This window comes from Epinephelus moara, chromosome 8, assembly GCF_006386435.1.
Source record: "Epinephelus moara isolate mb chromosome 8, YSFRI_EMoa_1.0, whole genome shotgun sequence".
In the NCBI taxonomy this organism is placed as follows: Eukaryota; Metazoa; Chordata; class Actinopteri; order Perciformes; family Serranidae; genus Epinephelus; species Epinephelus moara.
The window spans coordinates 8954019-8971634 of record NC_065513.1 but is presented as its reverse complement, the minus strand read 5'-3'; the positions used below and the strand labels follow the sequence as shown (position 1 = coordinate 8971634).

At 42.2% G+C, this 17616-nt stretch overlaps 1 protein-coding gene across 1 annotated transcript in view; it reads left to right on the top strand.

Annotated features, from left to right (window-relative positions):
* Positions 1-16799, top strand: part of tacr1a (tachykinin receptor 1a) — a 71020-nt gene extending 54221 nt beyond the window's left edge. The window contains exons 3-5 of the mRNA XM_050051225.1: positions 5695-5845; positions 8564-8760; positions 16221-16799. Coding sequence (XP_049907182.1) covers positions 5695-5845; positions 8564-8760; positions 16221-16566 — 694 coding nt within the window. The 3' untranslated portion in view covers positions 16567-16799. The remainder of the gene's footprint in view (positions 1-5694; positions 5846-8563; positions 8761-16220) is intronic.
* Positions 16800-17616: the final 817 nt, after the last annotated feature.

Here is a 17616-nt window from a genome sequence, read left to right as displayed (position 1 = left end):
TTCATTTTAACCCACACCATGATCTTTTCCTGACCCTAACCAAGTGGTTTTTGTGCCTAAACCTAACCAGACCTTAACCACAGGGCATCATGATGATTTCGGAACAACGGGACTTCGGAACAATGGGTTTAATATGGTCGGAACAATGGGATGTCGGACCAATGGGCTGTTGGAAAAATGGGCAGACCCCGTTTTATTTGTGAATAGAATATTACAGGTTAGGGTAGTACAACGCAGTTTTTTTGAGCAGAGTGGTGAGCGAGTGGAGCGGGATAAAGTTTGTGATGGAGCAGAGCGGAGCGAAGAATGTGCAGAACCAAGCGGAGCGGACAAGCGGCGCAAAGTGACAGGTCTGCGAGCAAGGAGCGGAAATTTTCACCCGCTCCGCTCCGCTCACATGCTCTGGTAGCCAACAACCTAGTTTTATACATCCGCTACTTTTAAGTGATCTCCTTGGCAGCAACACTGGGTGTCTAACTGAGACTATTGTATTATATTGTGATGTTTTGTTTTGATACCCATGTGGAGGATGATGTGGTCACACGGAACCTGTTTATATAGAATACATTGTAAAGTCATTGTAAAGAACACTGGGCCTCATTCATCAATATCTTCCTAAGTTTTCCTTAAATTGGTTCTTAGAAAAGTCTGTGTCAGATTCATGTCGTGTTCTTAAACCACAGAATTGATTGCACCAGTGTTCTTATAATGATGAATGCCATTGCCGTAGTTGAAGGCATATGTCAATTGATGCTAATTAGGGCGTGAGAATGCAAGGCCGTGTGCACACACAGAAAATGAAGAAGAAAATGTTGAGAGAATTAAACTGAGTATGTCCAAAAGAAAATCCTGTGAGGGTGGAGCACCAGACTAGCGCCATATTTAGTAGCATCAGGAGTGGATATAAAACCACACAAAAAGATTCATTGGATGCTTAAAATGTGTGACAATCAACCACCTGACCTGCAAACCAAACTCTATGCAATACAGTAGCAATAACTGTCATAACTGAGAACAGAGACAAGCACCATGGCACTCTCAAAGTAGTGTGTGTGTGTGTGTGTGTGTGTGTGTGTGTGTGTGTGTGTGTGTGTGTGTTTGTGTGTGTGTGTGTTTAGAGAGAGACAGAGAGAGGGGGAGGAGGTCAAGGTGTATCCCTCTTGCTGTGAGGCAACAGCGCTAACCACTGTACCATCGTGCCACCCAGCATATTTATTGTTACATTTTTTTCTAAAAATCAGATCCATTGTTTTATTTTGTCATACCATGTTTACTGTAACCTCTGTAACCAGCATAAACCAAACCACAGATAGTAATGCAACATTAAAGTAAACACACTAGGCATATCAGACCTCCGTCCCTTATTATAGCTTTAGCTTTCACTGCAGCGAAGGATTAATTTTAAAGGTGTCGTCCTCAGTTTAGTCTGTAAGGCAGACTAGTGTCTCTGTAAATCTTAAAGTCTTCACTGCATATGAGTTCCCTTCAGGCTAAAGACTCCACCTCACGGAGCTCTCAAGGCTCTGATCTTAGTTGTCTATGCAATGTTCTCTCTTGGCTGGTGAACACATCTTCTATGCAGTGTATCTGTGTCTCAGCGTGTGGTCATTTGCAAGTCTAAAGGCGCCTTAAGCCTTTAGACAACTTACACCTTTATCATTTTTATTTCAACATAATGTATATGCATACTGTCATCCCCTGCATAGCTCAGCCCAACCTCAAACTGAACACAGGTCTAATCAAGCAGAGTAATTGCAAACACCTGTGTGGATCAGGCAGCTCCGCAGTCCCGATGCACTCTGATGAAAGCTCCTGTGCTCCTGGGTATTTGGTGGGATTAACATAATTGTAGTTAATTGCCAAGAAAATGGCCTGTGAGTCTCATCTGCAGCATTTACAGAGGGGAAGACAGATTGTCCCTCTGTGGGTGCTGGAGTCAGGGGGTCTTCCCTCTAAACACAGCTAAACACGATATATACACTCGCTCTACACAGCTCAGGGTGATATAATACGATTTTCCACATTTTAATGGACATTAATGCACACACACACACACGCACACATTCATACATGAACAGACCACAACACTCCCTATTAACCTGTGCAAACACTTAACAGGGAATTAACACGATTAAACAGCGTGTCTGTGATAGATTACCAAATCATGAGTTAAATACTTTAACTGTCATATTTAATTATCTCATTAAGGGTTTAAATTCATTGGACAGGTATTGAAGCAGAGGTCTAACCGATGCCCCTCACATCTTAAATTGTGTTACAAAACCAAGCAATATCTTAGTCCTCTGGCAAACAAACTAATGATGATTGATTTAGCTCTTGACTCGAATGAGTAACTTTTTATTTTACTGCTTGCTGCATCAGTGCTTCGGAGATAGGGGGAGTTGTCAGGGAGAAAAAAAGATTCAAAGGCCTGCTGAAATATCCACTGCCACTGAAATGCCCTTAAAATAAACATTAAACTGCATGTGGGACACTAAGGACTTCTATTTGGTATTCACTATAATGTCTAATGGTTATATGACACAGGCATATATGTTTCCAGTCGCCTCTCTGCCAGATCTGCTAGATTTCTGCCAAATGTATGCTCTTTTATGCTCTTATGTCTATTTCGCAAGTCTTGGGGGTGCTTTTTGTGGTTCGCTTTGAACAATGGTGGCACATGGCTGAGAGTCATTCATCAGGATAAGGAAATCAACTCACCAGTCTGCACACTCCTGCCGCTTCTGCTAGCTAGACAGGTTGAGGTTTTCAAATGTAAACATCAGTAAACATCAAGGAAGAGATAGAGAAGAATGGACGTCAGCTGAACTAGCATCCTGCTCGCAGTTGTACAGGTGATGGAAAATAAACTGGACGACCTCCGTGCTGCATCAGTTACCAACAGGATATCAGGAACTGTAATGTCCTTTGATACACTTAAACCTGGCTAAATCTTGAATGACAAACTGGACTGGTCTCCCAACACTGACGTCCTCTACAGGAAGGGGCAGAGCCGCCTGTTCTTCCTGCGGACACTGAGGTCCTTTGACGTGTGTGTGGAGATGTTGACGTTCTATCACACAGTGGTGGCCAGTGCACTTCTCTACGCTGCAGTGTTTTGGGGAAGCAGCTTGAAAGACAAAAACACCAAGGGTTTGGACAAGCTGGTTAAAAAAGCTGGTTCAGTGCTCACATTAGCCACAACAGGACTGGACTATGAAATTTTGATAAATTTTGATTTGATTTGATTTTTAATTTCTATTTCTGCTCTTTTCCTATATGCCGATCTGACAGAGTGGAGGACTCTGGTGAGAGAAGGAGAGTCATGTGCTTTACCGTGTGTAAGGACTGGTGTAATGGTAGAAACATGAGGTGCTGTCCTGTTTCTGCTTTAGATCACTGCTATACTGTATGCCGTTTAGAGGCGTCTTCAGTGCAGCGCTACCCGCATCGCTCTCACTCACGGAGAAGAGGAGGAACGTTAGCATTAGCTCCCGGTGTTAGCACTAGTCGGGATCCGGCGATGTCTCTAGCCGAGTCGGCTGCCACCGGCTACTGAAGTAACTTACAGCTATGGAGCACTTCTACCAGCTCTTCTAGTCACTGAGCCTCGCCTCCATCTCAGCAAATATATTACAAAAATGTAGCCTTGCGGGCTGCACGCCTGGCTCGCCAGGCTGCCCACGAGCCCGCTAGGCTGCCCGCGAGGCTACATTTTACAATGCTAATTGCAAATGTTAGCTGGGCTGCCGGGCTAACTTACTCACCTAACACAACCATAACGCCTGACCCATTGCTGGGACCAAGCCGCTAATAACTCAAGCTCGGGACATTAACCCATCCCGGTGTTTCCTCCACAGCCTCCACTTCACCCAGCTTCACTCAGCTGCCCGATAAACCTGCTGCTTCTTCCCACATTAACCTGAATAACAAACCAGGGCTCGGTGCTCTGGTTGGATCCAAACAGAGAGCCGGGGCTAGTTGGGAAGCTAGCGGAGGCTAACTGGCTGTGCTTCCCTCCGGTCATGCTGCGGCTAACGCCTCACCAGCCGCTCCCAGCTAGCTCCGGATTGTTATTGAGGTTAAAGTGGGAGAGGCAGCGGATCTGTGGGGCAGCTGAGTGAAGTGGAGCCTGAGGAGGAAACACCGGTCAGCCCCGGTTTCGTTCCGCTCTCCGCCATTTCGCTTCGAAAATATGCGCTGCCATTGCTCACTGGCTGTAGCCTTTTATAGGGAGGGAGGGCCAAGGGCTCCGAGAGGGAGGGGGGGAGGTGGGGATTCACATGAACGTACATGAACGCGCAGCCGGACCAGCTTGTAAACAATGGGCTGGAGATCAACACAGAGAGGGTGTGTGAGGTCATGCTATACAGATGAAATTACACCTCTGGTTCTTCACATAGCAATTTTTTAATTCCTTCAATCTAGAAATGATGAATTTCGCTTATTGCTCCTTTAAAGTACCTAAAGGCCTGAATGACAGAAACATAAGCTCAATGTCCATTTCTTATAATTATCCAATTTAATGTGGACAAGGGATGGATTTTTAAGAGCTTTCAATTAACTGCTATAACTGCACTTAATCTTAACAACAAATCAACATTTTGAAAAGAACTAACGATTTTTGTAGAGGAAGATCAACACATCCACATGCTCCGCTGGGATTCTGGTCTGCAGCCTGTTGGCTGTGAGGCCTGCAGCGAAGAACACCTGCTCGGAGGGCACCGATGTCCCAGGGATGGCCAGATAGCGCCTTGCTAAGATGGCAAGCCTCAGAAATCTTCTCTCTTGTTCTTTGCGTCAGGGAAGGAAATTATTTTCAAAGAATGGGGAGATGTCCCTCAAGCAGGCTGTCATTCCACCTCACTCTCTGTCTCTTCCCCCTGATTAGTCCCCTCCCAGAAGTTGCACCATGGCACTGCTGGTGGCAACATGTCACTCTGTCTTGGTAGCAGAAGCAGCAGCAGCAGTCTTGAGGCCCCCAATGGATGCCAAGTCCACAAACCCTGCCAATTCCAACAGTTGTGTTTTTGAGGTTTATGCAAATGAACCTATAGACCAACATGTGTAACTGGTCATAAACATTCTCTGTGGTTAACCGATTAATGGTTAACTTAGCATATATTTTTACATTTAATTACATTTCTTCATAAAGCTGATCAGGTCTAGTCATAATCTAAGCTTTGAGGGTTGTGGAGCAGGGGGTGTAGGTTTGGTTTTAGAAGTACATGTTTTGCTTGATATTCTATTCAAATAATATTTTAGAACATTATTAAAAATACATATATTTTTTATTTACCTGGAAAATGTATGTAGAGGTTGTTTTCTTGCCTTGAAGAGTGTCTGCATGTATTTCTCAGATTTTGCTGAGCTCCACAACATTTTTCCTGCTCTTTTTTGTTTTATGTCCAGTTCTGTTTGGAATTTATGCTGCTCACAAACAAATTGGATTTCTAGTTTGCATGACATTTAAGTAACTTGGTGACTCGAGAAAGTTGATTGTAACCTGTCATCACATAATTCCCTGCATAGCTTCACCCAACAAACGCCTGACTAGAGGTCTAATCAGCCACAATAATTGAAAATAGCTGTGAGGGTATGCAGAGCCTTTAAGTGCATGCAAATGCACTGAAATTCTAACTGGGACACTTGAAAAGAATGAAGCCATTGTTAGTAACATATGTCTTGTTGTAGGTACTATGTGTGTGTGGCCATCCTGATCTACTTCCTTCCTCTACTGGTGATGGGCTGTGCTTATCTGGTGGTGGGACTGACCCTCTGGGCCAGTGAAATCCCTGGAGACTCTTCTGACCGCTACAAGGAGCAGCTGACTGCCAAACGCAAGGTAACTTGCATTTTAGACAGCTACCCATGCACCCTTAAAAATAAGGGTTCCGAAAGGATTCTTCCTGAAGGGCTGAGGTTCTAGCATTTCAACCCCAGACAGTACTCTTAAATGTAGGGATGTTGTTACTCATTGCTCCATCCAGCTCTTGCTGTGCGTCCTCTTCACCAGTGATACAGAGGAACTTCTGCACCTCGTTTATCATCCACAGAATGGGGTTGGCATGACGAAATTTCAAGAACAGAAAATAATAGGCTGACAAGAGTCCCTCTTAATGGGATAGTTTTTAAAATAGTGGGTTTGTGCAGTCAGTTAAGAGCAGGGGTGTAGTGTTACTGTACCAAATGCACTGGAACTATGCTCTGCCATGTTTTTCTCCAAGTGAGGAAACAGAATTCACATAATCTGGTTGAAATGCTTAAAAGATTAAATCATTACTAAAGCATATGTCATCCTGGAAATAGTAAAAACAAAGTAAAAACAAAGAGTTATATTGACATTTAAGGTGTGTTGATTTAGTCACATTGTCAACTGAACTGAACTGAACCAGACTGATTGGTGGAAACAAGGCTTTTGTAAACTAAGGGTTCAATTAAGAACCCTTTTTGAAAGAAAGAGTCCTTTAAGATCGTTGAATGCATGGATGTTTAAAGCTCCTCACCCTCAAATATTTAAATGTTTACCCATGTATCAAATGGATGTAGATGTATCTGAATCCCCCTAATCAATATGTTTTACTTGTGTCCTGCAACAGTTGATATCTTTACCTTCATTTTATGGCGTACATTATCACATGGTTGGCCAATTGCTCCACTCTTTTGCTCCATGCTTTAATAATTCAATAACTATGAATTGGATTGCAATGAAATTTTGTACAGATATTCATGTTCCCCAGAGGATATATCCTAAAGACTTTGGTGATGAGGTTGACATTTGTGGTTTTGAGTGAAATTTAACATCTATTGGATGGATTGTCATGAGATTTGCTGCACACATTCATGTCTCTTTCGGGATGAATTCTATTTTAATTTTGGTGATCTTCTAATTTTTCATTTACCACCATCATCAGGTCAAAAGTTTCATGTAATGACCAAATAACTGCAGTACTAATGACATTCCCATCACCCACAGCTGAATTAATCGTTAGTGTTAAAAAACAAACTTCAGTATGTCATCATGTTGAACATGCTGATGATGTTGAACATAGTAATTACATTACATCTGCTAAACATCAGCATGTTAAAACACCATTATGCCTCAAAGCCTCATAAAGCTGCTAGTTTTTCTCTCTCACTGACAATACAACTATAACAAAGACTTGTACATGGGAGAAAGGGCATTCATGACAATTCTCAGAATCTTCCTTCTTGGAGTCTTCCTTATTAGTTTCACAATTCCCTTGATCATGTTACCACAGTATGCATTATTATGGATCCCACTGCCTTTTTTGACAAGTCCTGTCCTATTGTGTTGTGATTGTCTAGAGCGTGAAACCTTCATTTAATAAACGTTCAGAGGGCAGGGGGAAGTAAACCCTGAGAAAAAAATGACTAAGTCCACAGCTCCACATCCAGCCGTATGTGAACACTGGAGGAAAGCTGATAGAGGACCCTTGGTCCTGTGCAAGGACCCTGCCAACCTCCTTCTCTCCCTCTGGTTGTCTGGCGGAGGAGAGCACAGCCTGGGACAGTGGGGTTGCTGGAGGCTGCTTAGGGGCTGTGGCCAGGCCTGAAGAGTCAGTCATAGCAGATGAGAGGAGGTCCAAAGTCTGCAGAGCATGTTAAAGAACCAGAGGGAGACTGGGAGGTCTGTGAGGTCTATGCCCATGTCCAAGTGATCTTGGCTTTCCACCAGTGTCTACACTCTCCTGGATGTGGAGTCTCAAACATGCTCTGCAAACACTGGTTCACCTCTCACCCACTATGACTGCCTCTCCAGCACCAGTAAAGCCTCCAGGTTTTTATAAACAAAACATACATGAAGAGTTTGTAAAATGTGTTTTATGTTAAACTAAACTGCCCACATTGATAGCACAAAAAAACCACATGGCTGTGGTTAGGATCAACATACACTTGCACTGCATGAGTATGGACGCCTGGCCTATGCTAACACTTGAATACAACATATGGCATGTCTGGCAAAGAAAATCAGTGGGATCTATTATAACGCATGCAGGATAAGAGTCTGCCTCCTAGTCTAATGAGGCAGCCTCACAGATCTGTTACATCTGTCCATGCATGTTATTTTCAGTTCATTGTCAGTGAGCGCTGTCTATTATTGACAGCTCAGATGATATGCCTATGAGTATTAGGTTTCCTCTGACAGACAGAGAGGTCAAAGCAGCTTAGCTTTGTCTGGACTGACAGATTTGTTGTTTAGCGAACAGAGAAGCTTGTTAAAGAAAGGAAGGTGAATGTTGAGTCCTCAGAGGAGACAATGTATGTAGTGCAGCATGTATCATCATCGAAAGATTACAAAAACAAGTACAAAACTGTCAGAACCTGCTGTACCTGTCATATAGACACACATATACATATATATATATATATACATACATACATATATGTATATAAATACCAATTTGTCACATCCCAGCCTTCAGCTGGTCTGATCTGCTCTGAAAAGTACATGGACACTGGTGAAAGCCATAATGGAGGGGGAAGCACTTCAGTACAAATGAACACTATGAAGACAAAATGGTGCTGTTGTACCCAACAGGTGGTGAAGATGATGATTGTGGTTGTGTGTACGTTTGCCATCTGCTGGCTGCCCTACCACGTCTACTTCCTGCTGCACCAGTTCTTTCCTGACATGTTTGAAGAAAGATTCATCCAGCAGGTTTACCTGGCCATCATGTGGCTGGCTATGAGCTCCACCATGTACAACCCAATCATCTACTGCTGCCTCAACGACAGGTCAGTCAGCACCTACATACACACACTTATGTATTACTTATTTACTGCAATTATCAAATATTTACCTCAACTGCAGAGACAACCAGGCCTCTTTTTGACCTGGCTTATTTTAGACACAGGGATAGTATGTATTATCATAAGTTAGTGAGAAGTCTCTCTGTTTTATGATCTGCTGCAATTTTAATTTGTACATTTAACAAAAAGTGTCAGTCCATACTGGCAACTGTATTATTTTAACACAAATACTGCTTTCATTAATCCATTCATTTTCCATTTTTGGTGTTGAAGCTATAGTTGGTAACGTTTATAAAAAAATAACTTTTTGTCATTTTTGCTGAAACTGTTACAATATCCTGACAGTACTTAATGGGACAGATAATCTGTGAAAAACAAATCATGTTCCTCAGCTTCCTCCTAGTACTTAAATGCCTAATGGCATTTGCAAGAATCCACCACAGGTGAAAAAACAATAACCAGTCAGAGCCAAGGAGTCTCTATCTTAGCTGTCAGTCTTAATCACTGCTCATGAACTGCGGTCAAATTGTCAAACTAGGCAGCCCTGATCAAATATGAATCAAGAATCAGGTTTAGGTTACTGCATTGCCTATTTCTCACCACAAATGTTTTCATTAACATATTTTAGTGTTCAGAACATCCATACATCCATTCTCTTCCACTTATCCGAGCTGGGTCACGGAGGCAGCAGTCTGAGCAAAGTACTTCAGATGTCCCTCTACCCAGCCACGTTTTCATCTCCTCTTGGGGGATCCCAATGCGTTCCCAGGCTCGATGAGAAATATAATCCCTCTAGCGTGTTCTGTGTCTGCCCCAGGTCTTCCTACCAATTAGACGTTTTAGAAAACCTCTAACAGGAGACGCCCAGGAGGCATCCTGATCAGATGAGCAAACCACCTGTATTGGCCCCTTTCGATGTGAAGGAGCAGCAGCTCTACTCTGAGCTCCCTCTGTATGTCTGAGTTCCTCACCCTATATCTAAGGCTGAGCACCATCACATCAACTGATCTCAATCTTTCTGTCTCTACCCAAAGCTCATGACCATAGGTGAAGGTTCAGGCGTAGATGGACCAGTCACTCAAAAGCTTTGCCATCTGGCTCAACTCTCCCGCTTCACCATGACTGTCGAGTGCAGTGCCCGCATCACTGCCAATGCAGCGCCAAATCGCCTATCCATCTCACGCTTCATCTTACTCTCACTTGTAAATAAGACCTTGAATTACTTGAACTCCTTCGCTTGCAGCAGCAACTCTCTGCCAACTCAGAGGGGCAAATCTACCATTTTTCAGCAGAAAACCATGGCCTCAGACTTGGAGGTTGTGACTCTGATCCTGACTGCTTCACACGCGGCTGCAAACCTCTTCAATGAATGCTTGAGGTCAAGTGATGAAGCCAAAAGAACCATATCATCTGCAAGGATGCAATTCTGTGGGCCCCAGACTGGACCCCCTCCTCCCCCTGGCTGCACCTTGAGATCCCATCCATAAATAGCACAAACAGAATTGGTGACCAGAGACAACCCTGGAGGAGGCCAGCACCCACTGGAAACATGTTTGACATTGTACCAAGCATGCAGATATAGCTCTCACTTTGGTTATACAAGTATGCAGCAATGACCCGGAACCCTGTATTCTTGCAATACCTTCCACAGGACTTCCCGGGGATGTGGTCGTAAGCTTTCTCCAAGTCAACAAAACACATGTAGACTAGATTAGAAAACTCTCATAACCCCTCTAGCAGCCTTACAAGGGTGAGGAGCTGGTCTGCTGTTCCACAGCAAGGACGGAATCTGCATTGGTCCTCATGAATCTGAGGTTTAACAGTCAGCCAGAGCCTCCTTTCAAGCACCCTGGAATAAACTTTCCCAGGGAGGCTGAGCAGTGTGATACCCCAATAATTGAAGCACACCCTCCAGTCCGCTTTTTAAAAAAATGGGAACCACCGCCCCGGTCTGCCACTCCACAGGCACTGTACCCAACCTCCACATGACACTGAAAAGGTGTGTAAGCAAGGGCAGCCAAACAATATCCAGAGCCATCAATGTCCATCGCTCAACAATATCCCTAGTCTGGGTTAGTAGTTATAAAGAAGAAGTCGGACTATGGCAATAGTTTAGTTGGATCGATGTTATGTTGCGACAGGGCATTCATTCATTGGGGTTCACGCACTGTACCCATATAATCCAAAAGAGGGCAGAGCCTGTGTTAGATAGAATGAAGGATACAATATTGTAACCCTAGTTCTATTGGCACAGGCATAGCCCTCTACCTAGGGGCCCTGTAGCTCCTACGCCACTCGCTGAAGAGGGTGTAGGATGTCTGATGGTGGATATCCACCTCCCTACATAGAGTCTGCATGCATTCAGGTAGGATCATCCAGGTTGACCAACTACATTTTTTCTTTTTTCTGTGTGAATGTGTGCTCATGATTAGAGGAGTATTACCCATAGAACTAGGGTTACATTATTGTAACCTTGGTTTTCTTTAAGCCATGGCAGATTCTAGCAATGCAATTAGAAGCACTATGAGGAGGAGGACGAACATGATTTTTCTCACTGACTATCATCACAAACAGACTGTTGATGTGGGGACAGTTTCATGAAATATGACGACAAATTATTTTCATAAAAGTTTTCAAATGTAGTTTTAAGCTGTTGTCAATAAAACTAGACCTTCCCTGCAGAGATGTTACACAGGCAAAGTGCTGCAACAGCTCAAAAGGTATGATGCCTCCCTATCCTGATTTGCTTTTAACTTGGCACTTTCTTACCTTGATAAACTACACACAGCTCAGTGCAGATGTGTGTGAGCTTCAATGCAAGTCAAACTTAAAACAGTTTCCAGCATACTCCATAAAGCCCTTACTTTTTATTAAAAATTGGAACTGCCATTCAAACATAGCAAGGTTTGAGCAGTTAAAGACCTGTCAAGTGACTTATGGCCAAAATACATGGGACATGGGCTCATGTACATGTCAGGACACGTCAGCCGCTGTATGCCCAGAGCAGACAGTAACCATTATAATTAACTGAAGCTGTTACACTGACTAAGAAAGCACTGCACTGCTCAACTCTTTTTGCGTGGCTGGTCTATTTTTCCCCGTTCCGCGGCCCTCCAACAGTAAAAAACTGTCAGAATCTGTAAATTCTAAAAATGAATACTTCATTTTACCACAGGCAAGGTGAAAAAGCAGAGCAAGTGTGTGTTTTTACATTTCACATTAAAATAAATCAAACAAACTGATGCATCCTGATGCTAAAATGATCCAATTAATTAATTTAGTAACAGTTAATATAGCCTGTTCACTTCCAAACTGTCCATAACCAACTGCATTATCACTTGGCAAAAATCAATACACATGCAGTGAAAATTGCAGCAACCACTCGCTGCAGAGACTGAGTCAGTGTAGCAGGTAAAAAAACAAAACAAAACAAAAAAAAACCTGCTCTGCTCTGCCTGTGTGACACGCTGTGTCCGTGCCCGGTGTATTTTGGCCGTTATAGATCACCATAGAAATATAAAGGAGAAATGTAAAGGTCCATAAAAACAAATTATGACTACACAATATTTCAACCATTTTTTCAAAACACAATATTTCAGTGTTGAATCTCTTATTTCTAATACAAAGAAGCTAACGCTAAACACCATGTATGTTCTATCTCTTTATACACATGGATAAATCTTATGTCTAAGACACCACCCTGGTGATAGACAACAAAAAAAGGCAAGACAGTGAATAAAGCATGGTGTACCTGAGAAGAGTTGTGTAAAGGCTTTCATTGTGAAACTTGTTTAGGGAGTGTGTGAATAGTTTAATTGACAGAAGTGTTACAATGAAGGAAAGAGCAGCAAAAAAAGGAAAAGACCTGGCCATTGTCTGAATTCTAGAGTACTTGCAGTACTTGCTTATAATTTCACAAGTATTATTACTAATTCACTTCCTCCCTTGGTGCTGTTTTTTGTTACACTATTCATGACTTCATGAATTGAATCATCTCATCATTTATTAATTACAAACCCAAGATTGGTGATTTTATATTCATGTACATTTCAAAGATCATAAAAAGTGGACATTTAATACAATTTCTGTCCTTAGACAAGCGAAAGTAGTGGAAATGTCTCTCGTGTTTTTTTAAGAAAAGATGACAACTCTTCAGAGGGGAAAATAGATATTTTCTTGTTTGGAAGCAATCATATTGTCCATCAGGACCGCAGTCAGTTACACACACACACACACACACACACACACCCACACCACACACACANCACACACACACACACACACACACACACACACACACACACACACACACACACACACACACACACACACACTCAGGTACACACATCACATAATATATATGCCATCCTCCGCTTCTGCCTTAGTGACAAGCAGTTGACAGCGGTAGAGAAGCTGCTTGTGCTCACTTTGTCATCTCTCTGGATAGAAACTCTGTGCACTTACATGACTTCCACACTTGAACTGAAGTTAGAATAACTTCAAACTTTAAAACCATCTCTGAAACTGGCTGAATCAATCCCACTGTGAACATCAACAATTTATTGTCAAATTGGGGTGTTATTAGCATTCTGCCTGTCAACGAAAATGTCAGCAAATTTAGAGATTTGTAAAATAGTGACAGATGGTCAACTCTGCCTGTCGTCTTTAATTAGTCACCTCCCATTGTCTGGCATTTTGGCCACCTGACTGTTGTATTTGTGCTGCCACAGAAATAAGATTTCACACTTGGGTGTTTTCACCTCTGAAATTAATCAAGTCCTAAAAATGAAAATATGTTGGATGGACCACAGTGAGCCGCGGTTTAGTCATCATTCTGTACAGAGTGACGACCAGCTTTTGTCTCTATCAGCTCAGCCGATTTAAATTCAAACGCATGACTGATGATGTCCTTTTCCACTCAGTTTCCATCCATCTCTTCTCATATGTCTCCTGCTCCCACACCCCTCCCTTCTTCAGTTCTCTCCCTGTGTGGACTTTGTATGTATTTGTGTTTTTGTGTTTACTAAGTCAATGTGTTTCCATTCTGCTGCCAGCCCCTTGTAAGTTCTTTATCTCAACCACACAATTCTTATTTCTGTCATCTCTCCCCTCTGTGGTTTTTGTCACACTAAACATCAAGTGCTGGTTTTCAATAAAGGTCATCAGTAAATGCCACATGCAATATTTAGTGTTAATTAACATAAGAATGCCCCTGTTACACACATTCTTTGCTCTTAAGCTTTTTTTAATTTTATTTTTTTTACATTGCATCTCTGTTAGCTACAGTACACCGATCAGTCAGTCTTCTACCAAATGCCTGTTAATCTGGTTTTACATCAAGCTGTAGCATAAAGTAAAATGTCATGTCAGATTGGAGAGATTTCCAAATGACTATTGTTGCAAGTGTGAAGTGGAAAAAAATTGTTGCTCAATGTGTAAATAGTGATTTAGGATCACTGTGGGAGGATTTTATTTATCTGGGATTTCTGTAAACTGCGTGATCATCAAAATAAATACAACAGCACCAACATATGCTATTTATTAATAATATTACTAATATATATTATATCCGTACCTTCATAACTATTTACAGATCTTTCTGATTTTTAGAACGTCAAATAAAGCAGCTTGGTCAGTGGCCTCAGCATTTGTATCTAATGCACAGGGCACCCTTTTAGCGTCTTTTAGAGATATACTGGGCTTTTACTGAACTCCAATGTAAATCCATCTGTGGAAATGGTGTAGTGTAAAGATCAAGAAAGATGGCGTAGGGTGGGCAGGAGGGAGGGGAGTCCGTGACAGGCTTCACATGAGTCACTATGTCACATAACATAGACATTAAGTTATTTAAGTTACGTAACAAACACAACTATTTTAACCCAAACCATGATCTTTTTTCTAAACCTAAGCAAGTATAGTCCTGATGCCTAAACCTAAAGTAGTTTTGGTGAAGAAACCTCCTATGAACACAGAAGTTTGTTTAAAAAAAGATACTATACATGTAATGGACACACCTGCCTTAGCATCCAAAAGTGACGTTGAAGGGGTACTTCGAGCATCATACGTAGTTTAAAGCTAATGGCCACTGACCAAACTGCTGTATTTGACAAGTTAGGAGTAAGAACGTGTTGCTTTTTACACATCTGGCAGACACTGAGCAACATTAGCATTGATTTTTTGTCCATATGAGCCATATCATGATGGATAAAGTTAGCAAACTTTAACCTCCTGCAACCCTGCGTCCTCATATGAGGACATGACATTTTTGGATTGCTGCACCTTATCCTTCAATTTGCTTAACATAGACCTGTTGTCTTTGTTTATGGACACTTTTTTGTACCCTAATCCATGTTAAAACAAGATGGCAGCCATCTCTGCCAAGACAGTCTAAACTCGATCAGGACACAAAAGTGGACAAGGTACACAACCTGATCAGATTTCATGGTTGAAACTTGCTTTTTTTCCATGCTCAGTAACATCTGTTGTTTGATATGGCATATAGATTTCAACAAATTTAAATATATTAACAAGCTAAGATTATGTTAATCAGGAAGTACTCATTTGAGGACATTGAGACTATATTATTGTATTATCACAACATTTCAGACGGGCCAGTTAGGGGTGACAGACTATTCCAACAGACAAAAAGGACACACAGCTTGGTATATAGAGCTAGGAAAATTTATAAGGAGTTACAAAATGAACCACATACGAGGATTTTAGATACGTTGCATTATTTGCACAGCCGTGTTAAGGCACTGAAATGAACAGTTTTGAACCGTTTTAGACTTGAGCAGGGTACCCTAACTCAAAACACTGAACAAAGGTTGCAGCGTTTACAGTTTTACACTTTAATAATTGTGACTATTTTTTATACTTATCAGGTCCTACTAATCCCATAGCTAGGAGAAATTATAAATGCATACCAAACAAGAGCTCGGGTCCCAGGAGGTTAATTAGAAATTATTGTGTCACTGACATCACTCAGTCAGTTTAATTGTGTGCTATTGTTTCGCCGACTTAGCATTATCCATTATCTTGTAACTGCCCCTTGTTGCAGGGTAGAGCAGAGATTTCTGGCTTCCTTCCACACCAAATAGGCTACCTAACAAGTCATACATACCTGCCTTGAAACAGAAGTCAGTGGTCTTCTGCCTTTTCCTTTCGCAAATTTTCTTCAGATTTTTCAAAAAGAACGATGTTGAACAATGACAAATTCAGGATGTTGCAAGCAAACTATCACCAACATTGGTCTTAGAAGAAAAAGTGGGTGGGTGGAATTATGTTCCTGTAAGACAGAATATGTTTCTGTAATACATAAAACTCTTTAATTGGCAGTTACATTTTCAGCCCTGGTGGGTGAGCCAACCACTTAAATTCACACTGTTTTTAAATGTACACACAAACCAGACTAAATAAAATTAATCTGTGTTTTCCTTGCTCAGGTTTCGTGCTGGCTTTAAACAAGCCTTCCGCTTCTGCCCCTGCGTCCCTCAAGGCTCTTACGAAGGTCTGGAACTCAAGTCCACTCGCTACCTTCAAACCCAGACAAGCGTTTACAAGGCCAGTCGGATGGAGACCACCGTGTCAACTATTCTTCAGGTTGGAGATGACATAGAGCAGCCCAAGGTCAAGGCGGTAGCAGGTCAAAGACCTGGTGGGGCCACAGTTGGGGCCAGACCACATAGCTCCTCCTTGGACCTCACCTCAAATGGGTCATCATCCCGGAGTGTCTCCAAAACAGTATCAGAGACATCCAGTTTCTACTCCAGTAACAACCTGCAGGAATAGACCTCAAACACAGGTGGCATTTTGCTGGACAGCAGGAAGAGAGAGTGAGTTGACTGTTCACATAGCTGCTTTTGCCCATGTGTGTTCATGCAAAAGTACAGCATGAATGTGTGAGTTTGTCTGCCAGTGACTGTGTGCTGTCATCATCCATAACAACATTGTATAAAATCCTCATGCTGCTCACAGTTAATGATCAACTTTCATTTGAAAGGTTTGCTCAGTGCCAAAAAGTGATGACGAGTTCTTTGATGACATGAGCACATTCCAGTTCAAAAGTTAAACTGAAGCAGACGATAGCGCCTCTAATCTTCACAGCCTCTGCCTGTCACACCAGCCTTCTCTCAGTGCAGAGTGAAGGTTCACACATCCTCAATCACACAAGCTGTGTGACTTCACATAGTCTATTTTCGATTGGAGCTATAACGTGAGACAAGCATGCTGTGAACACAGTGGCATCTTGTTTTAACAGAAGTGTTGTCTGCAAAGAGACATAGCTTGAAAACCCTTTACACCTCTAATGGAGAAAACCTGGTTTTCATAGGAACTCTCTCCCTAGAAGATAAAAGTTAAAAACACAGGCAGATGTGTGGTTTCAGTTGAAAGGCTCTCCCAGAAGAGGTGTTGAAAAGACGGAAACAACAAAGCATAAACTCTGAACTTTGCATGAGCGAGTCCCGAGCTGATCAGGATGCCAACTCGATCTCCCTGAGCAGGACTTTCTTAGCAATCGAATGTGCAAAATGAGTGCCTGTCTGGCTGAAGGAGTGCTCAAAGGATCCCCTGCAGGCGTTGCTGAAAAGTTGGAGCAATCACCTGAAACACCGGCAGCGTTTGGCTCAGCTTTAATCTGGCTAAACATTGACTTCAACAGCTGGAAATATCATCTCTAAAACATAGACGTGTCTCAAAAGCTGAAGAGGCAACAGCGAACCTCAAGAGAAAACTGCCCAATACGAGATCTCAATCTCAGATGTAATTCTCCATGACACACACTAAACCCAAGCAACTCTGGTGTGTAGCTTGGAGATCGATCCGCAATGGAGAGAAGAT